At 44.1% G+C, this 22,284-nt stretch overlaps 1 protein-coding gene across 6 annotated transcripts in view; it reads right to left on the reverse strand.

The window, feature by feature from the left end:
- ADAM12 (ADAM metallopeptidase domain 12) overlaps positions 1 to 22,284 on the reverse strand; it is a 357,064-nt gene that overhangs the window by 6,090 nt on the left and 328,690 nt on the right. For 5 of the 6 annotated variants that reach the window (XM_027596330.2, XM_027596333.2, XM_027596331.2 and 2 more), the window contains one exon: positions 824 to 957. In XM_027596330.2, coding sequence (XP_027452131.2) covers positions 824 to 957 — 134 coding nt within the window. Of the gene's footprint in view, positions 1 to 823; positions 958 to 20,525; positions 20,631 to 22,284 lie in introns of those variants that run through there. The other variant, XM_027596334.2, reaches the window with a different exon arrangement.

Below are 22,284 nucleotides of genomic sequence, written 5' to 3' on the forward strand. Positions count from 1 at the left end.
CCAGAACATAGGTAACAGTAAAAGGTAAAAAAGGAGTTTTGAGGCTTTTATGTTCTTCACATAACTTGTCTCAGTAGGCGTTTGTATAATAGTGGCTCGGTTTAACACCTAGCTTGCAAAATTCCTAGAAATTGAATAGCTTCCGAAAACCAGCATGGACTAGCCCCGGCACACAGCCGGTGCACCTCCCTGGGTTAGGGGTCTGCCTTCCTTATCCTCTGGGATAGGGTAAGCAATGACCACGGCTGGGGAACAGTCTCGAAAAGGAGATTCCTTTTCTTAGTTGGATGGAGAAGCTCCCCATTGTACCAAGTGTTCAGGAACTAACTCTTCACCTCACCTCCCTCATTCATCTGTGACTCCCCCACCCCCACACCTCACCTCCTTTCTCAGGACCCCAGGGATGGGGCAGAGTTTGTGAAGGTTTCTGATGGTGTTGGAGGTATGTTCAGTCTTCATAGGATCACACCACTTCGTAGCTGTTCGTCTTCATCTTTTAGGGGGTGGGGTTGGCCCATCTCAAGAGCCACTGCTTTCCCAGACACACGATCTAGGGCTACTTGATCCTGGTTTCTCTTGGGACACTGGGGCTCTTGCCAAGAGCCACTGGGTGATCTCGGGGATTATAGGCTCGTGACTGCCTCCTGCTAATGCTCCTGTCTGCTTCAGCAACTCTTTTATCCTGTTCCCAGGTACTGGGGTATAGGAAGCCTGGCCTTAGACTATTGGGCCCATGTCCTGACAGGGCCAGGAAAGCACAGGTCGGTGCGGCTGCCCCACATGGTTCTGGGGAGAAAGAGATGGGCTGGGCTGTTACACCGACCTGAGGGGCACCAGGTGGAGCCGCTCGGCCTCCTGCTGTCCCAGGGTCCTGGCTGAGGCGCTGGCGAGCCGGCTGGTCTTGCTCAAAGGATCTGCAGGCAGAGGCTTCTGAGGAGGGTTTGGCTTACGAGTTCCCTGCAACAAACCACAAGATTATATGTGATCACCCATCTCTGTGAGCTGTGACCAGAACCTGACCTCAGGAGCCGCCAGAGTCCCCTGCAAAGTGGTAGGAGCTGGAGATTGGGGCCAGGTGCTAGGCTATACAGTTTTCACGTCCGGAGTAAACTTTCGGAACGCATCCTCTCACCATACAAGCTGGTTGACCTTTGTTAATCTTCTTGCCAACATTTTCTCTAACATTTAACAGGTGTCTCAATAGGCTCACATAGTTACACTCAAAGGAGGGGCTCCAGATGGCACACTGGTCACAGGTCTTGGGATACAGTGGATGCTGGCGTTTCTGGGCCAGTGCTACCTAGAGGATGTAAGCTTTCCTGTGTCTTTAAGCTTCCTTTCGATTTGTAAAGGCCTAAAATTGAGAGGTTGGTAAAAATCTTAATCTTCCAGAATTGTGTAACAGAATTCCTTCAACTGCAAATGAATTTGCCAACACAAGTAATCATCTTTCCTCTACCACTGTGGTGTCCGTATACCCAGTGATGATCCAGATGGCTGAGTGAAATGCACCAAACTTCTTCTACCAAAATACTTAGTTGAAAGAATCACAAACTCACACAGAAAATCACAACCAGGAAGAAAACCAAAGAACGTGTTTTGAGGGACAAGTGTAACTCTCTAAGGAAGCTAATGGAAAGGTCACATGGACCAGAGCATGAACTTGGGAGTGATTCTACACTGGGTTTATCTAAAGACCAGTGCCGGGACGCCTGGGTGGCTCAGTCGGTTAAGCGTCTGCCTTCGGCTCAGGTCATGGTCCCAGGGTCCTGGGATCGAGTCCCGCATCGGGCTCCCTGCTCGGCGGGGAGCCTGCTTCTCCCTCTGCCTCTGCCTCTCTCTCTTTCTGCCTCTCATGAATAAATAAATAAAATCTTTAAAGAAAAAAAATAAAGACCAATGCCTTGGGACCGTGCCAGTCACTTGATATGCCTAAACCTCAATTTCTCCCTCCTTAAAATGGGAGAAAAAAGGGTCTAGCTCAGAGTGTTGTTATGCAGACTACAAAAAATGATGCATAGGAGGGCGCCTGAGGGGCTCAGTCAGTTAAGTGTATATTTGCCTTCGGCTCAGGTCATGATGCCGGGGTCCTGGGATCGAGTCCTGCATCGGGCTCCCTGCTCAGCAGGGAGTCTGCTTCTCCCTCTCCCTCTGCTACTCCCCCTGCTTGTGCTCTAATAAATAAAAAAAATCTTAAAAAAAAAAAAGCAACAAACAACAGTAAAACCACAACTCACTTGTTTCAGGGGCCCCTCCCCCAGCTACCCTAAGAAGGGGTGCAGAGGAGGATCTGGGGTAGGAAGTCAGTTAAGTGTTGACCGTGTTCTCCTCTTGGCCCACGGTGAACACAGGTGCCAAGCCACCTCCTTCTCTGGTCCTTGGAGCCTAGAAGCACTCATGAATGCAGGGCAAGTCTGTAGGAAATGGCGCCAAAACCTCAAGGGAGACAGGATGTCCTAATAAGATGATGATCTACCTCACTGGCACAGAACGTGCTATTCCATACTTAAGACCACTCAAGAGGATTTTGAAACACTTGACTTGAATTTCTCACAGTACTTAGCCCACTAAAATTACATTTCCTCCACAAATGGAGCTCAGTTGAAAGAATGCAAACGTGCATAATCACCACTGAACATATCTTTGTAAGCAGAGGAAGCAAGTCTGGAAACCACAGCTGTATGGAAAATATGCCAAGTTGAAACAACGAGCAACGGGCCACTGACCAAGGGACAGACTTCAAAGAGACATTTCTATACCAGTTCTTATTAAAGGAAACAACATAGAGCAAATGCCTTAAGTAGGCATAAAGACCATCTAATGTTCCTATGAGGCTGTACACTGAGGACGGGCTGTCTGGATATTCAACCAGGCTCTGCAAACACAGGGGTTACTGAGCCTCTAAGCTGTAGAGGGGGTGCTAACAGGACCTTCCTCAGGAGGTCGATGTGAGGACGGAGCTATTATCTGGAAAGCTCTCTGTGCAGGTCCTGGCACACAGTGTCCAATGATTATGTGTAAACTATCCTACAGCTATTGGGGAGCGAATTTACCATCTAAAGGTACTGCAATCCTACCAACAAACTCTGGGTAATAAACTATGGGAGTAAATCAAGCTCCATTTCCTGGAAGAGGGCAGAAGACTGTGAGCAAGATATTAGTGTGTGATGTAAAAATGAATGTGTGCACCTATAAAACTGAAAGGCTTTGAGGTTTAAATGATTCATTACTAAATGATACTAGTTTTGCTGCTAAGAATGAATAAGTATCTGGTCTTGGTAATAAAGATAATGTCAGGTTTTTATTGCAGCGCTGGAGAAAAAGTGAGATCCCTGTTATAATGTATCATAATATGTTTGGATTTATCACAGAAACTCAGGAGATGGGTAGCTTGGCCATTCATTCTAGTTTGTTTGGGACATTTGCAATTTATGTTTATGGCCCTGTTTAATTATTAATCACCACTCTCCCAGCTATGTCCTGGTTTAAAGGATAAATTGTCCAGTCACCATAGTGACCAAAGCCCAAACCGTGGAAATGCTGATCAAAAGTTCTGATATCAAACCCTGGGATCTGCAAGGCACCGATCTGCTGTGAAATCGGTCACACTTGCAGATGCTGCCTGGGTTGACATGTCTACTTCCTGCCAGACCCGAATGTGGAGTTAGTGAAAGATGATGCATCCTCCCTTCTCAGATATCAGGCATGGCGATGGGAAGCCTACAAACAGGTGGGAGGAAGCCCTAGCTGCACAGGCCATGACCTTGCAGGAAGGGGCAAGAGTCCCACACACCCTGCCAGACATCGCTTTTCATGCTGCCTTTGTAAACCTTGGTTTCCAAGAAAAGTCCAGCCTGGCTACAAAGAGTCATCAGAATGGAGTGGAGAAGGACTCCAGGCCAGATTGTTCATACTCAGTAAATATTCCTGTAGACCGATTAAAATCAGGAATTCAGATCCCCATTTCTCTCCCTTTTCAACTTCCAGATAATGGAGGAAAATCGAGATCCACCATTACATAGAACTGTCCCATTTGTCCATGTTCTGCTCACATTTTAGCAGCAGTTACATAGTTCAAAGTCTTTAGAGGGTTGAGCATACATTTTTTTAAATAATTTTTTATTGTTATGTTAATCACCATACATTACATCATTAGTTTTTGATGTAGTGTTCCATGATTCATTGTTTGTGCATAACACCCAGTGCTCCACGCAGAATGTGCCCTCTTTAATACCCATCACCAGGCCAACCCATCCCCCCACCCCCTCCCCTCTAGAACCCTCAGTTTGTTTTTCAGAGTCCATCGTCTCTAATGGTTCGTCTCCCCCTCCGACTTACTCCCCTTCATTCTTCCCCTCCTGCTATCTTTTTTTTTCTTAACATATATTGCATTATTTGTTTCAGAAGTACAGATCTGTGATTCATCAGTCTTGTACAATTCACAGTGCTCACCATAGCACATACCCTCCCCAATGTCTATCACCCAGCCACCCCGTCCCTCCCACCCCCCACCACTCCAGCAACCCTCAGTTTGTTTCCTGAGATTAAGAATTCCTCATATCAGTGAGGTCATAGGATACATGTCTTTCTCTGATTGACTTATTTCACTCAGCATAACACCCTCCACTTCCATCCACGTCGTTGCAAATGGCAAGATCTCATTCCTTTTGATGGCTGCATAATATTCCATTGTGTATATACACCACATCTTCTTTAGCCATTCATCTGTCGATGAACATCTTGGCTCTTTCCTCAGTTTGGCTATCGTGGACATTGCTGCTATAAACACTGGGGTGCACGTGCCCCTTCGGATCCCTACATTTCTTTCTTTGTGGTAAATCCCCAGTAGTGCAATTGCTGGATCGTAGGGTAGCTCTATTTTCAACTGTTTGAGGAATCTCCATACTGTTTTCCAGAGGGGTTGCACCAGCTTGCATTCCCACCAACAGTGTAGGAGGGTTCCCCTTTCTCCGCATCCCCACCAACATCTGTTGTTTCCCGACTTGTTAATTTTAGCCATTCTGACGGGTGTGAGGTGGTATCTCACTGAGGTTTTGATTTGTATTTCCCTGATGCTGACCGATGTTGAGCACTTTTTTATGTGTCTGTTGGCCATTTGGATGTCTTCTTTGGAAAAATGTCTGTTCATGTCTTCTGCTCATTTCTCGATTGGATTATTTGTTCTTTGGGTGTTGAGTTTGATAAGTTCTTTATAGATTTTGGATACTAGCCCTTTATCTGATATGTCATTTGCAAATATCTTCTCCCATTCGGTCGGTTGTCTTTTGGTTTTGTGGACTGTTTCTTTTGCTGTGCAAAAAGCTTTTTATCTTGATGAAGTCCCAATAGTTCATTTTTGCCCTTGCTTCCCTTGCCTTTGGCGATGTTTCTAGGAAGAAGTTGCTGCGGCTGAGGTCGAAGAGGTTGTTGCCTGTGTTCTCCTTTAGGATTCTGATGGACTCCTGTCTCACGTTTAGGTCTTTCAACCATTTGGAGTCTATTTTTGTGTGTGGTGTAAGGAAATGGTCCAGTTTCATTCTTCTGCATGTGGCTGTCCAATTTTCCCAACACCATTTGTTGAAGAGACTGTCTTTTTTCCATTGGACATTCTTTCCTGCTTTGTCAAAGATGAGTTGACCATAGAGTTGAGGGTCCATTTCTGGGCTCTCTATTCTGTTCCATTGATCTATGTGTCTATTTTTGTGCCAGTACCATACTGTCTTGATGATGACAGCTTTGTAATAGAGCTGGAAGTCCGGAATTGTGATGCCACCAGCTTTGCTTTTCCTTTTCAATATTCCTCTAGCTATTCGGGGTCTCTTCTGGTTCCATACAAATTTTATGATTATTTGTTCCATTTCTTTGAAAAAAGGGGATGGTATTTTGATGGGGATTGCATTGAATGTGTAGACTGCTCTAGGTAGCATTGACATCTTCACAATGTTTGTTCTTCCAATCCATGAGCATGGAATGTTTTTCCATTTCTTTGTGTCTTCTTCAATTTCTTTCCTGAGTATTTTATAGTTTTCTGAGTACAGATCCTTTGCCTCTTTGGTTAAATTTATTCCTAGGTATCTTATGGTTTTGGGTGCAATTGTAAATGGGATCGACTCCTTGATTTGTCTCTCTTCTGTCTTGTTGTTGGTGTATAGGAATGCCACTGATTTCTGGGCATTGATTTTATATCCTGCTACTTTACTGAATTCCTGTATGAGTTCTAGCAGTTTTGGAGTGGAGTCTTTTGGGTTTTCCACATACAGCATCATATCATCTGCAAAGAGTGAGAGTTTGACTTCCTCTTTGCTGATTTGGATGCCTTTGATTTCTTTTTGTTGTCTGATTGCTGTGGCTAGGGCTTCTAATACTCTGTTGAATAGCAGTGGTGAGAGTGGACATCCCTGCCGCGTTCCTGACCTTAGGGGAAAAGCTCTAGCCTTTCCCCATTGAGAATGGTTATTTGCTGTAGGTTTTTCATAGATGGCTTTTATGATATTGAGGTATGTACCCTCTATCCCTATACTCTGAAGAGTTTTGATCAAGAAAGGATGCTGTACTTTGTCAAATGCTTTTTCTGCATCTATTGAGAGGATCCTATGATTCTTGTTCTTTCTTTTGTTAATGTATTGTATCACGTTGATTGATTTGTGGATGTTGAATCAACCTTGCAGCCCAGGGATAAATCCCACTTGGTCATGGTGAATAATCCTTTTAATGTACTCTTGGACCCTATTGGCTACTATTTTGGTGAGAATTTTTGCATCCATTTTCATCAAGGATATTGGTCTGTAATTCTCCTTTTTGATGGGGTCTTTGGTTTTGGGATCAAGGTAATGGTGGCCTCATAAAATGATTTTGGAAGTTTTCCTTCCATTTCTATTTTTTGGAACAGTTTCAGGAGAATAGGTATTAATTCTTCTTGAAATGTCTGATAGAATTCCCCTGGGAAGCCATCTGGCCCTGGGCTTTTGTTTGTTGGGAGATTTTTGATGACTGCATCAATTTCCTTAGTGGTTATAGGTCTGTTCAGGTTTTCTGTTTCTTCCTGGTTCAATTCTGGTAGTTGATACATCTCTAGGAATGCACCCATTTCTTCCAGGTTATCTAATTTGCTGGCATAGAGTTGCTCATAATATGTTCTTCTAATTGCTTGTATTTCTTTGGTGTTGGTTGTGATCTCTCCTCTTTCATTCATGATTTTGTTGATTTGGGTCCTTTCTCTTTTCTTTTTGATCAGTCTGGCCAGGGGTTTATCAATCTTGTTAATTCTTTCAAAGAACCAGCTCCTAGTTTCGTTGATCTGTTCTACTGTTCTTTTGGTTTCTAGTTCATTGATTTCTGCTCTGATCTTTATTATTTCTTTTCTCCTGCTGGGTTTAGGCTTTATTTGCTGTTTTTTCTCTAGCTCCTTTAGGTGTAGGGTTAGGTTGTATATTTGAGACCTTTCTTGTTTCTTGAGAAAGGCTTGTATTGTTATATACTTTCCTTTCAGGACTGCCTTTGCTGTATCCCAGCGATTTTGAACAGTTGTGTTTTCCTTTTCATTGGTTTCCATGAATTTTTTAAATTCTTCTTTAATTTCCTGGTTGACCCATTCATTCTTTAGTAGGATGCTCTTTAGCCTCCATGTCTTTGAGTTCTTTCTGACTTTCCTCTTGTAATTGAGTTCTAGTTTCAAAGCATTGTGGTCTGAAAATATGCACGGAATAATCCCAATCTTTTGGTACCGGTTGAGACCTGATTTGTGACCTAGGATGTGATCAATTCTGGAGAATGTTCCATGGGCACTAGAGAAGAATGTGTATTCCGTTGCTTTGGGATGGAATGTTCTGAATATGTCTGTAAAGTCCATTTGGTCCTGTGTTTCATTTAAAGTCTTTATTTCCTTGTTGATCTTTTGCTTAGATGATCTGTCTATTTCAGTTAGGGGGTGTTAAAGTCGCCCACTATTATTGTATTGTTGTCAATGTGTTTCTTTGCTTTTGTTATTAATTGCCTTATATAATTGGCTGCTCCCACGTTAGGGGCATAGATATTTACAATTGTTAGATCTTCTTGTTGGATAGACCCTTTAGGTAGGATATAGTGTCCTTCTTCATCTCTTATTACAGTCTTTGTTTTAAAATCTAATTTGTCTGATATAAGGATTGCCACCCCAGCTTTCTTTTGGTGTCCATTAGCATGGTAAATGGTTTTCCACCCCCTCACTTGCAATCTGGGGGTGTCTTTGGGTCTAAAATGAGTCTCTTGCAGACAGCATATCGATGGGCCTTGTTTTTTAATCCAATCTGATAGCCTGTGTCTTTTGATTGGGGCATTGAGCCCATTTACATTCAGGGTAACTATTGAAAGGTATGAATTTAGTGCCATTGTATTGCCTGTAAGGTGACTGTGACTGTATATTGTCTGTGTTCCTCTCTGGTCTATGCTGCTTTTAGGCTTTTTGCTTAGAGGACCCCTTTCCATATTTCTTGTAGGGCTGGTTTCATGTTTGCAAATTCCTTTAGTTTTTGTTTGTCCTGGAAGCTTTTTATCTCTCCTTCTATTTTGAATGACAGCTTAGCTGGATATAGTATTCTTGGCTGCATATTTTTCTCGTTTAGTGCTCTGAATATATCATGCCAGTCCTTTCTGGCCTGCCAGGTCTCTGTGGATAGGTCTGTTACCAATCTAATGTTTCTACCATTGTAGGTTATATATCTCTTCTCCCAAGCAACTTTCAGGATTTTCTCTTTGTCTCTGAGACTCGTAAGTTTTACTATTAGATGTTGGGTTGTTGACCTATTTTTATTGATTTTGAGAGGGGTTCTCTGTGCCTCCTGGATTTTGATGCCTGTTTCCTTCCCCACATTAGGGAAGTTCTCTGCTATTATTTGCTCCAATATACCTTCTGCCCCTCTATTTCTTCTTCTTCTGGGATCCCAATTATTCTAATGTTGTTTCATCTTATCGTATCGCTTATCTCTCGAATTCTGCCCTCATGATCCTGTAGTTGTTTATCTTTTTCTCAGCCTCTTTATTTTCCATTATTTGGTCTTCTATATTGCTGATTCTCTCTTCTGCCTCATTTATCCTAGCAGTTAGTGCCCCCATTTTTGATTGCACCTCATTAATAGCCTTTTTGATTTTGACTTGGTTAGATTTTAGTTCTTTTATTTCTCCAGAAAGGATTTCTCTAATAACTTCCACACCTTTTCCAAGCCCAGCTAGTATCTTTCTTTAAAGTCATGATTCTGAACTCTAGGTCCGACATTGTACTAATGTCAGTATTGAGTAGGTCCTTGGCAGATGGTACTACCTCTTGTTCTTTTTGCTGAGGTGATTTTTTTTCATCTTGTCATTTTGTCCAGAGGAGAATAGATGAATGAGAGAACAGAATGCTCACAGGTTAACAACGTTTCCAGGAAATATACTCTATACAAATCAGAAAAGACCTGAAACCAGGGGACAAGAAAGGGAAAGAAAGAAGAGAAAAAAAAAGAAGGAAAAAGAAAAAGATAAAAACAAACAATAGAACAAAACAAAAAAAACAGAATATGATCAAATATGATCAGGCTAGTGCATAGATCAGTGCCACACACTAGATTTTGGGAGTATTTTGGTTAGAAGAAAGTGCCTGCTAAAATTTTAAAGGAAGAAAGACATAAATGTACAAAATAAGGGTTGATACAATGAAGGGATGGAAGATGACTGTAAAGATGAAAATTATAAAAGATTTTATAAAAGGAATTGATAAGAAGTTGTTTTTAAAAAGAAAGAAGATTTAAAAAAAAAGATAAAAGAAAAAAAGGGAGAGAATGTGATCAGGCAGGAGACTAGAACAAAGCCATACACTAGTGATTTAGGGTATATTTTGATCTGTTAGAAGACATTGTATCTCAAAATTTTAAAGAGAACAACATATATATATATATGCCAAATATAAGGGTAACTACTATGAAGGGATAAAAATATGACTCTAAAAATGAAAAATAAAAAATGTTTTTATAAAAAAGGGATTGATAAGATGTTGGTTGAAAAAGGGAAAAAGAAAAATTAAAAAAAAACAGTTAAAAAATTAACTTTGAAAAACTAATGTATTATGGTAAAAAAGCCATGAATTCTATGTGCAGTATTCCCCTAGCACTGGAGTTCTCCCGTTCTCCTTGATCGGTAAACTTGGTCTTGGCTTGCTGGCTGTTAGAGCTGATCTCCTGGGGGAGGGGCCTGTTGCCGTGGTTCCCAAATGTCTTTGCCGGAGGCGGAATTGCCCCGCCCTTGTCGGTCCGGGCTAAGCAAGCTGCTTGGGTTTGATCTCAGGAGCTTTTGTTCCCTGCAAGCTCTCGGTACAGCTCTGGAGGACCGGGGTGAAAATGGTGGCCTCCCAATCTCCGCCCGGAGGAGCTGAGAACTCAGGGCCCCGCTCCTCAGTGCGCCCCCAGAGAAAAGCAGTCACTCCCGTGTCCCCGGTCTCCGGCCGCACTCCGTGCTCACCCGGCCTGTGACCGAGCGTTGCTATCTCTGGCACCCGACCCCGTGTGGAGTCTCCAAACCCAGCAGATCCCTGAGGTGCGCTCCCGCGCCGCTCCTCCCGGGGGAGGGAGGGGAGTCTCCCCGGCTCTGCCGCTTGTTGGGTCCCTGCTGGAGGAGCAGTGGCCCGACTGGGCCGCAGATCACAGTTTATGGCCACCCCGAGCTGAGAGCCCGCCCCTCGGCTCCGTCTCTGCAGCCGGCTTCCCGGCTCCGATCCCTGGGAGCTCTGCCGCACTCAGGCACCCCCGGTCTCTCTGTGACCCTGAGGGTCCTGAGACCACACTGTCCCACGAGGGTCCCACCCCCCGCTTAGCCACTGCAGCGACGTCCCTCAGCGGAGCCGACTTCCAAAAGTTCCGATTTTGTGCTCCGCGGCTCTAGCACTTGCCAGAAGCGGCCGACGGAGGCCCCCTCCCCCGCCGTCTATCCTCCCGAATATCGCCTGGATTCACTTCTCTGCACGTCCTACCTTCCAGAAAGTGGTGGCTTTTCTGTTCGGAGTGTTGTTACTATTTTTCTCTTCGATCTCCTGTTGAGTTCGTAGGTGTTCAGAATGGTTTGATCCCTATTCAGCTGAATTCCTGAGACCAGACGAAATCCAGGTCTCCTCCTCCTCCGCCATCTTGCTCCGCCCCTTGAGCATACATTTTTAAATCCAAATAGAGTCCTCTGCCTTGACCACCATCATCAACCATTATTTACCTCTGTTTAAGCGAGAGTAAATGCGTCCTGCTTATCAGAGACCTCTCCGCAGGAAAATCAGATGTTTTCACGGGAAAATGCCAGCAATGCCTCGGATATCCCTGACGGGCTCACGCATGGCCAGGGGTGCCCTCAGCCTCACCATCCATACTCAGCCTCTCTCTGTGAGGAATACACTTCAAAAGAACTCCAAGGATAACCAGTTCTCAGGGAAATGCTGCAATTTCTTTTTATTCTTGCTTCAAAAAAGCAGAGGTCTCGACAAATCGGCTCTCTTAAAAGAACACACTAACACCTGTCTCTAAGATGACCTTGACCCTTCTTTCTGAGACTACCTGAAAACAGTACAGAAAATGCACATAAAGGTGTAATACTCTATCTTTGAGAAAAATTTACTACCCCAAATAAACATATAAAAAGGAGGCAAAGTGTCGAGCAGGCCCGGGTGAAGAAAGGTCATGAGAAGGGAGAGAATGCCTGCCATGGCCAGCCCGACAGTGGAGAGGGGAAATCCAGCCCCCCGTTGCTTGAAACAGGTGTGAGGAGTAAGCAGATACCATGCTATGTCCAGGCTGAACGAGCAGCAGTGTAGACAGGCCCAGCCACCTGTGCCAGCCTGGAGCAGGGCCAGGGCCCACAGAGTCCTTGCTGGGAGCAGGGAAGGCCAGACCCCTCTTCTCTCAGAGCCCTGAGCACTGGTCTGGCCCTTCCCCCAGCTGTCTGGTGACTGGTTTTCCAGGAAGAACTGTCCACATTTAAGGAGGAGTTGGACACCCTAGGAAAAGGAAGGCAAGCAAAGAACCCACCCTGCAAAAATGTCTATCTGCAGAAATGAAAAACAGAGGCAGCAAAACTCAAATAAAACCATGAAAACCAGGGATGAAAACGGCACCAAACACAGGGCTGTGAGCGTCCTAGCTGAGGGAGATGACAAGTTCCACAGTAAGAGACCACAGCAAAGGTGACACAACATGGTGTCACTTAAGGGATCTGAGTAAAGATAGAAGAAATACCCACATTTATTTCATAAAAACTTCCCTGAGATAAAGCGGGTCAAAATCTATGGATTAGAAGGGCACCCTGTTTCCCTGGTAGAAACAAATTCGGCTCCTCAGTAGTAAGACGCAACCAGTTGAAGTTACTGGATAGCAAGGACCAAATCATATCACTCAAAAGGGCAGAAAGAACCAGCTTCTGATTTGTCCGGTGCAGACAGAGGAAGCCCAGGTGTAAATCAACAAAGAGCTGCAAGACAGCAAGATATACCAGGTCAACATCTCACTGCAAGAAGCAGCCTGCAGAGGTGGGTAGTACACTGAAGCTGAGAAGCCATTTGGCAAATTCAGGAAACCTAAGTTTTGGTTTTTATACCCTTTTATGGTGAGGGAGGTAGGAGTCCAAGTTCAGCACCAGCCCAAGTTTAATAGGAGACTATCCCCTTCCCTTCCCGACCTCTCCCCAATAAAGCCGGGCTCTACAAAGAACTATACCTCAGGTAAAAATGTTCTAGAAGTACTAGGAGACTGTAAGGAGAGTTTCCTTGGTGCTAGGCAGACCAATGTAGGAAAATAAACCTCTAACCACAAATTGCCCTTGAGGACCTGAAGCTGAGATCACACACATCACCTCGGTGGCTCAATAAGGTCAAGCCACTTAGAGGAGTCTCAAACTAGTAATGCCTCCCGGCACCAGGCAGAGACAAAATATATCCTCTTTGGACGGTCACACCTTCATGCTAGATCTCAGAGAACTCCCAGATGGTTTTCTAGATAATTTTCCAGAAAAATGAGCAGCTCATAGTACAGAATTACCAAGCACACAAAGAAGCAAGGAATTGTGAAAGAAACCTCAGGAGTAAATACCCAAAGACTTCAGACTGTGAAATTATTTGAACACATTTTCTATGTTTAAGGAAATAGAAGACAAGCCAGCATATTTGAATAACAAGGAAAATTTCTAGAAAGAAAAAGTAAATAAAACCTAATTGCACCAAAAAGAATAAAATACCTAAGAATACACTTAACCAAGGAGGTGAAAGACCTGTACTCTGAAAACTATAAAACACTGATGAAAGAAATTGAAGATGACACAAATGGAAAGATATTCCATGTTCGTGGATTGGAAGAATTAATATTATTAAAATGTCCCTAATACCCAAAGCAATCTACAGATTCAATGCAATTCCCAGCAAAATACCAACAACACTTTTCACAAACTAAAACAGATAATACTAAAATTTGTATGGAACCACAGAAGGCCCCATTAGCCAAAGCAACCTTCAGAAAGAAGAACAAACAAAGCTGGAGGTATCCCAAGCCCAGATTTTCAAATATACTACGAAGCTATAATAACCAAAACAGTATGGTACTGGTACAAAATGGACACACTGAACAATAGAACAGAACACAATGCTGAGAAATAAACTCATGCTTATCTGGTCAATCTATGACAAAGGAGGCAAGAATATACAATGGGGAAACAAGTGTCTTCAGTAAATGGTGCTGGGAAAACTGGACCACTTTCTTACACTACACACAAAAATAAACTCAAAATAGATAATAGACCTAAATGTGAGACCTGAGATCATAAAACTCCTAGAAGAGACCATAGGCAGTAATGTTTTTGACATCGGCTTTAGCAACATTTTTCTAGATATGTCTTCTTAGGCAAGGGAAACAAGAATCAAGTATTGGGACTACACCCAAATGAAAAATCTTTGTACAGCAAAGGGATGAACAAAACAAAAAGGCAACCTACTGAATGGGAGAAGATACTTGCAAATGACAGATCCAATGAGGAGCTAATGTCCAAAATATATAAAGAACTTGCACAACTCAAGACAAAAAAAAAATCCAATTAAAACATGGGCAGTGTGGGGCGCCTGGGTGGCTCAGTCGTTAAGCGTCTGCCTTCGGCTCAGGTCATGATCCCAGGGTCCTGGGATCAAGCCCCACATCGGGCTCCCTGCTCTGTGGGGAGTCTGCTTCTCCATCTCCCACTCCCCCTGCCTGTGTTCCTTCTCTTGCTGTGTCTCGGTCAAATAAGTAAATAAAATCTTTAAAAAAAACATGGGCAGAGGACTAAACAGACATTTTTCCAAAGAAGACCTATAGATGACCAACAGACACATGAAAAGATGCTCCACATCACTGATCATCAGGGAAATGCAAATCAAAACCACAATGAGATACCACCTCACACTTCAGAATGGCCGGTATCTGAAAGATAAGCAATAACAAGTGTAGGTGAGGATGTGGAGAAGAAGGAACCCTCATGTACTGTTGGCGAGAATGTAAGTTGGTGCAGTCACTGTGGAAAACAGTATGGAAGTTCCTTGAAACATTAAAATAGATATATGATTCAGTAATTCTCCTACTGGGTATTTACCCAAAGAAAATGAAAACACTAATTTGCAAAGATATATGCACCCCTGTGTTTATTGCAGCAGTATTTACAGTAGCCAAGACATGGAAGCAGCCCAGTGTCCATCGACCGATGGATGGATAAAGAAGGTGCGGTACAGATGTACAATGGAATATTAGCCATAAAAAAGAATGAGATCCTAGAGGGTATTATAGAAAGTGAAATAAGACAAAGACAAATACCCTATGATTTCACCTGTGGAATCTAAATGTATAATCAAAAAACCAAACAAATGAACAAATAAAGCAGAAACCAATCCATAAATAGAACAAAACTGGTGGTTGCCAGTGGGGGGAGAGGGAGGAGAATGGGCAAAAAGGGGTGAAGGAGTGGCGGGTACAGGCTTCCAGTAATGGAAGGAATAAAGCACGGGGATGAAAGGCACAGAACACGGAATCCAGGCAATGCTCTTGTAGTGGCGGTGTATGGTAACAGATGGGAGCGATGCCTGTGAGCACAGCCTCACGTATGGAGCGGTCAGAGCCCCGTGTTGTGCACCCGAGACTAATGTAACATTCTGTGTCAGCTGTCCTTCAGTTAAAAAAAAAAAAAAGTAAAACACCAGTTGAATATAAGTGCAAACTGTGTGAGGCCAATTGTAGTTTGATACTATTTATGTAAATTGAAAAACACGGCCTATTATATACTCATTGGATATATATCTATGTGAAAATATTGAAAAGGTTCTATAGAAAAATTAATACCAACCTATAAAAGTGATTGTATCTGACGTAGTCACAGTGACTTTGTCTGGACTGCTTTGTTTTTTTTTTTTTCCAAAAAGGAAACTGTGCATGTCACGTTATCTGAGATTTAAATAGGCACATAGAAAAACATGGAGATAATGGGTTGTTTCTGTGTAGTGTAGTGTAAACGTGGTGAGTTCTAGATAATTTTCACTCTTCTGTGTTTTAAACATCTTAAGAACTCATGACAACAAAAAGGAAAATAATTTCAACCTTTGGGCCAAAGGAAAAAAAACACAAGGGGAAGTGTAGGTTATTTTAAAAATATAAATATTGAGAACAGTACAAATCAGAACCAGTGAGCATGGATAATGCAGTGTTTGGAGGGAAATTCCTAGACTCCTGTGCTTATTTGATAATGTATGCATAAAATAGTGAAGTATGAAGAGAAATGAAGCAAGTGTCTAAGAAGTTAGAGAAATAAACCTAAGGATGAAGCAAAATGATAAAGGAGAAAAGAATACATTAGAAAAATGAATAGCTATCACTTAGCACAGACTCATTACACAGCAGGCTAATGATGTTAGATATTTTCATGTAATGAGCACGAAGCCCAGTGAGGCAGGTGCGCTGTCTGGCATGTGCTGGGGGGACTTAGTTAGCGCTTCTGTGGCCGAAGGGCGGGGGGCCAGGAGGCCGCATCACATAGAAGGCCCCCCGCCAGCTCCTGTGGCTGGGCTGGGGCTGCCGAGCAGCCAGAGAACGCTAAAAAAACACAGGCCAGGAAGGGAAAAACCGGCATACAGACTCAAGAAACGGGGTTGAGGATTACGCAGGTGGCCTTCTAGAAAAAGGGAGTCGGATTCCTGCTTCATTTTATACACCAACATCAATGGCAGATGGATCAAATATTTCAGTGTAAAAAAAAAAAAGATCATGAAAGAATGAGACAAAAACGTTTCTATTCTTTGGGCAGGCAGGCCTTTCTAAAAGGACAATGAGATGGCAGAGGAGACAAAAAGACAGCTTATGAAAAAGGAAAAAAAGCCCACAAATGGATCTTAAACCTTTGAAAAGAGGTTCTGCATCATTTATGGGAAGAGAAATGTAGATACCATTTTTTTTTTTTTAACCTATCATATGAGCAAAGACAAGCAAACTCTCTGAACACCGTGTCAGTGGGCGAGTTGGGGAGTAGAAATCGGCAGGACTCCTTTCCAGGCTGTTCCACCTAATCGGATCAGCCATTGTGGTCCTGGGACGTTACCCCACAGACATCCTCTGCACAGCCCCGAGTTCCCTGGGCAAGGACATACCTGTTTATTGCAGCAAATGACTGGAAACAACCCCTGTGGCCCTCAGTAAGGGACAGGTTAAATAATTTATGGGATGGCTCCACAACAAAACACGAAGTAGCCAAAAGAACGAGGCGGACCCCCCCGTATCACCAATTGGGCATAACCAGAGTGTCAGAGATGCCAGGGTGGGCTGCCATTTGAGTTCCGAACAAGAATCCAAGAGGAAACAAGATTGCCAGCAAGCCGGCAGATGCTGAAGGCGGGTGTTGGGCAGACGGTGTTTCATTGTACTCTTTTCTCCAATTTTGCATGTTCAAAAATTTCCAAATTTTCGATAATCTCTCTCTGCAGAGAGAGACAAAGTGGAAATGAGGCGTTCGCCTGTATTCCAAGCTGTAGTTTACAAGAGCCTAGGAACCATGCTTGCTTCTGGCAAAGGAAGCCTGGTGGCAGAGGTGGGAGGGAGACCAAGTGTTTTCTAAGTAACCCTGTGTTCTGTTGGAATGTGTAATTATGGGCACACATGACCTATTACAAAACATAAAGGGTAAAATCGGCATCATTTTTTCATGTACAGCTTCCGTGCTTCTTGTAACTTTCTAAATGAGTGGAAAACAAACACCCTTAGAATACTGTTATCATTTGCATGGCTTCCCTCTGCAGTTACTTCTCTCCAGAGAGGGATACAGGTGCTTCCACAGGTAATAAATGTTTTTAGAGACATCACACGGGTTTGTCACATGAATAACTGGTATAGGATATAGAAACCAAAGAAATTTCAGTTAAGATTCCTGGAAGTACTGGGCAGGTGGCAGGGAGAGGTCAGCAGGAGTCCAGGACCTTGGTAGCTACATTTCAGATTTACAGGAGGAAGGAACTCAAAGTTTTATGAACTCATGACTCATGGAGCATGATGGCCCCAGGGGAATAATCGCTACTGTGACAAGGCTTTTTTTTTTTTTTTTTTACTACTTAAAATTCACATCCATTCAGCATATTCCCCTCACATCTATGTTCAAGGTACAACTGGACGTGGGTGTGCCTGGAGATGCTTGACCCGGTCTGTGCCTCCTGACATGGGGCAGAACATGCATCAGGGTAACCCCGGGCCGAGGCAGCAGGTGAGCGTGGAGGCTCATGGGAGGACTGGGAAAAGGTCAGACAGGAGGCAGTCTCGGACAGCATCTGGGCAAAAGGAGAAAATTTGGAAGCAGCGGGCAGGCATGGGCAGGGGGCCGGCGGGTATTGTTGGGTGGGGGGACATTTTCCAGCACTTGTGCTCAGCTATTAGCTTTTGGGTTGCCTGGCGTAATGAAGGCTTTTAGAAAGATCAGTTTCGTCGTATTTCATCTCACTTCCTTGGGAGAACATCTTGACTAATGGATTCCTTTTCTCATTACTCATTGGCATTTCTGATGAGAAAGGACCTAAATCATCAGATTTCCAGGCCCTGTGAGCGCTGGTTTAAATACCGGACACCCACACAGGCCAGAATGCTGAGTTCATTCCGTTGAAGAGAACTTGGAGAGTCAGGGCTCAGCCTCCGAGTCCACATTAATTTGTTTGGCTCACATCTGTATCCTAAAGCATTTGGGAGCGAGTAGCTGTTGTTTTCCAATCACAGCCGGGGAGGTGGGGGGTGTGTGTGGAATTGTTCAGCACCCCCTCTGTGGGGCTGGGGAGGAAGGGGAGTTTGGGGCTCCTTGAAACAGACCTTCCTCCCCCCTCCCCCCCCCCCCCCCCCCAGGCCACTGAAGCAAAGTTGGGCCGCTCTGGAAACTTCTCTGTTAGCAGAGACTGTACAAGACAAGCTGGTCTCGTTTTACACAACATGGTTTGTAGTATGTTCCACAGACACAGACAAGGTGTTATGGGGAGAAATGTCCTGTCAGAAACGCGGACCCAAACCTCCCCACCTCTGCAGAAAATGCACGCAGCCTTCTTCGTATTCAAAATGCAGCTCCAGGACTGCTCTCGTTCCGAACGAGGCCCGGCTCCAGGAGAGATCAGTTAGGACAAGAAGAACTGGAGCAGGCTCGCACACGTTGCAAGCAAAAGAAAAGAGAAATGTAGGATTCTCTTGTTACAGATGGAAGCCTCTGCAGGATGCCAGAAGGTCCACCCCCCGCCTTTCCCCTCATCACCTGGTATGTCTGTAGCAAAATGGGGGCAAAAATGAATTCAACATGGCTGAGGTGGTCAGTGGTCTGAACTACGCTAACCATAACCGTCTTCAACCAGAACAGCCTCTGCCTCCCTCCTCTCTGGCCACCCATCTGTCCCAGGCTGCAGGCAGCAAACGTGGCTTTCCCACCTCTGGGAGCCTTCCTACACAAGCTGTTTGGCCTTGCTGTGCCTTGTTTCATCCTCTGTAAAATGGGCCCAAGCGGGAACCATCAGCTCCCAGGCTCCGGGAGATGGTCAGAAATGCTTGGCTCAGGAATACCAGCCATGTGATTGGTGTTCAATAAATGTCTGCTATTTTACAGCAATTTAAAATAGAAATAGAAAGCTCCTTATACCAGAACAATGAGTAAAATACATTCAGACACATACATGCACACAGAAATACACTTCTACACTATTTGGTTATAAGAATAAAAATAGAAACGAATCCTGTCATTGCCGTTTGGATGACATTTCTGCTGTGCAGACAAGCAGTGCCAGAAATAGGGCTGGCAAATATTCTCATGGGCCCACCAGCTCTTTTAGGAAAAGACTGATTCAGCAAAAATCAATCTTAAGAGGTGGATCCAATTGTCCTTTTTTGGTTCTTACTTTCCTAAAGAAGCTAATCTGACTGGAAAAACAATCTCAGCCAGTGAGTTCAGTATTATAATTCACTGATAAGAGTGCATGGAGGAAAAGACTTCCTAGCATTTTCCAGGAAACTAAGGGCTTAAAAAACTAAACAAAGATGGCCCTAGCCAAATATGCCCACACATCAGCCTGTATCGTTCAAATGGCATTTTATGGAGCAAACCTCAAAACAAAATACAGATAAATGCTAAGAGAGTGACACTTGCATGAGGTTTTCACTCTTTAGAAGAATGGCCCAGCTACGAATTGAAGGTGCCTCTTAGGCTCCCTTTAGAATCCTGGCACATTTCAGTCTGACAGCAGAAAATTGCATTTCAATCTGCTGCTACTTAACACAGCCCTCTCTAGACATAATTTTCTGTGAGCAGAAATCTTTTTTTTTTGGGCAGAATTATCTATTTCTCAGATGTGACATTGAACATGTTTTTATTTAAACTTTAAATGAATTCATTAAGCCAATTAATCAGAATAAACTACATAACGGAGCTAAGGTAGGTATGCCCTAGCAATCTAACGAAAGATCCTGAGTCTGTCCCTATCTGGTCCTCTTCTCTTCTAGGCGCAAAATTATACGCACTGATGTCTGGCAGTTGAGAATATGAATGGTCCTCATATCTTCCAGTCTTTTGAGGGTCGCACCTCATCGTTCAGTTCAGGCTTAGTGGCTTGAGGACCTCTCTTATGTGACAGGAAGATGCTCTATGTCCAAACTCTTGTCAGTTTCCCCGAGTGGCGTCTGCATACTGGGCTGCTGCCGGCTCCTTCCCCGGACTCCTCCTCCCGACTACGGTTCGGATCCTCTCCTGGCATCTCAGACCTGACTCTGCGGGGTGCTGTCCTCTCCCTGGTATCAGCTTCTCCTTCCTTCTCCAGCCTACCTGGGACTGGCTTGAGGCCACAGTGGTGATGGTCTGCATGCTTCCCTGAAAGTTTGAGCATGTCATAGGGGACCAGAACAAAGATGTTTCCCCTCCAGGGGTCCCTAGCTCACCCAGTGTTTCTAGGGCCTCCCGCCCTCCTGGAAGTCAGGTCAGTTGACTTCACGAACCAAGTCTGCGGTCAAGAAAGTGATCTTCTTGGGTCCGTTCAAGATGGGTGAGATTATAGAGAGATGGTAGAAAGTTTGTCGATGATGATGGAACAGTTCTCTGTCCTGAATATGGTGTTACATGAATCTGTACACAGAGGAAAACTGCAAAAAACCACACACACATGCGTGCGCGCGCACACACACACACACACACACACACACAAATGCAGTTTAGAAAAAGGTAAAACTGAGTAAGGTCTGTAGTATAGTTAATGGTGTGTGCCAAATGTTAATTTCTTGGTTTTGGGATCGTACTATGGCTATGTCACCATTGGAGGGCTCAAGAAACTATGTACTATTTTTACAACTTCTTGTGAGTCTACAGTCATTTCCAAATAAACGTTAAAAAAGCAAAAAAGAAAAGTGATCTTCTTGCTGGATTCTGTGCAGCTCTTCAACTGCCAGGTACCCATCCCTCCTCTCCTGGGCCCTGGTGTCAGGCTGGAGCCTGCCGCCTCAAGTGGCTTCTTCCCAAGAAGGTCCTTTCAGACCTCTGCTCAAGACCCACACTTGCTAGGTGCTGTATCTTCTCCCCTTAGTACACATTATTCTACTTTTAAAAAAATGACCATAATGGTAGAAATGACCCTTTTTGGCGGGGGTGGGTACAAAGTTGAATGATTTTTAATACTTTTATAGTCAGAGAAAAACAACATAGACTATCTTAAAGAACAACCACCTCCAGAAGGGCCCTCAAAGCCTTCTGGGATCCATGCACAGATTTCCTTTCTTTCCTCTTCACTTCCTGCCAGACCCTGAGATGAACTACCCGGTAGCAGAATGCACAGAAAAAGGCACCTGGTGCTTCCAAAGTGTGCAAAGTGGCCTGAAAGACACAGATGTCTGCTGATTGATCTGATCCTCACCGCCCCCCCCCCCGCCCCCAAGTGCGTGTTCCCTCAGGCAGAGTCAATGCCACACAGAGTGTGGCATTCTGTGATGCTCCCTGCCGACACAAGCACACAATTGTAGGCGGTCACGTACCTCTGTGACCAACCCCCCCCGCCCCGCCCTCCTTCCACTATCCTGTTCCTAAGCCCGCCTTCTGCCTCTCATGCTCTGGGGGAACTTGGGAGGAGTCAACTAACAGCCAGATGAACAAAGTGCATTAAGTTTCCTCTAAAATAGTTGGCAGGATGAAAAAGGAAACGAAAGTTTGTTTCCTTGATCGAGGCTGAGGAGTTAGGTTGAGAAGCTTGCGTTCCAAGGGTCATTTCATTGAGAAGGAAATGGTACCCAGGAAGGGGACATCTGTGGACAAGAGAGGGGACGGATTCAAGCATCCTTGATTTGTATAAATCAAATAGAACATCTGATGGAAAGATCAAATGTTTTCTATAAAGAACTAACTTTTAACCTTTCGATGTGAGGTATGTATCGTGTCTACAATAACGTTTTCCTTCTGGAAGGTTTGGATGGTAAGTCTGGACGAATGAAGCATGGCTAGCCATGTAGCTGTGTGTTTGTCAGGTTGTGGGGGGCAGGGCATGGGGACTCAAAAGTGCACGGTGTCCGTGGATTCAATCTATGCTGCCAAGTAAGAGCCACCTCCAAATATTCGCCATACCTGCATGGAATTAATTTCAGTCCTCTATATGCAATGGGAGAGAAAGCGCAAGCCTAATCTGTATCATATGTCTCGGAAAAGCTCCAGACAGACACCAGCCTGGAGTGAGAAATGTGGATTTTTCAGTTCCTAATGTTTAAAGGGTAACACTTCCTTTGTTTCATAAAACAGAATGAAGGCCTTTTTTGG

This window comes from Zalophus californianus, chromosome 15 (genome assembly GCF_009762305.2).
Source record: "Zalophus californianus isolate mZalCal1 chromosome 15, mZalCal1.pri.v2, whole genome shotgun sequence".
Classification (NCBI taxonomy): Eukaryota; Metazoa; Chordata; class Mammalia; order Carnivora; family Otariidae; genus Zalophus; species Zalophus californianus.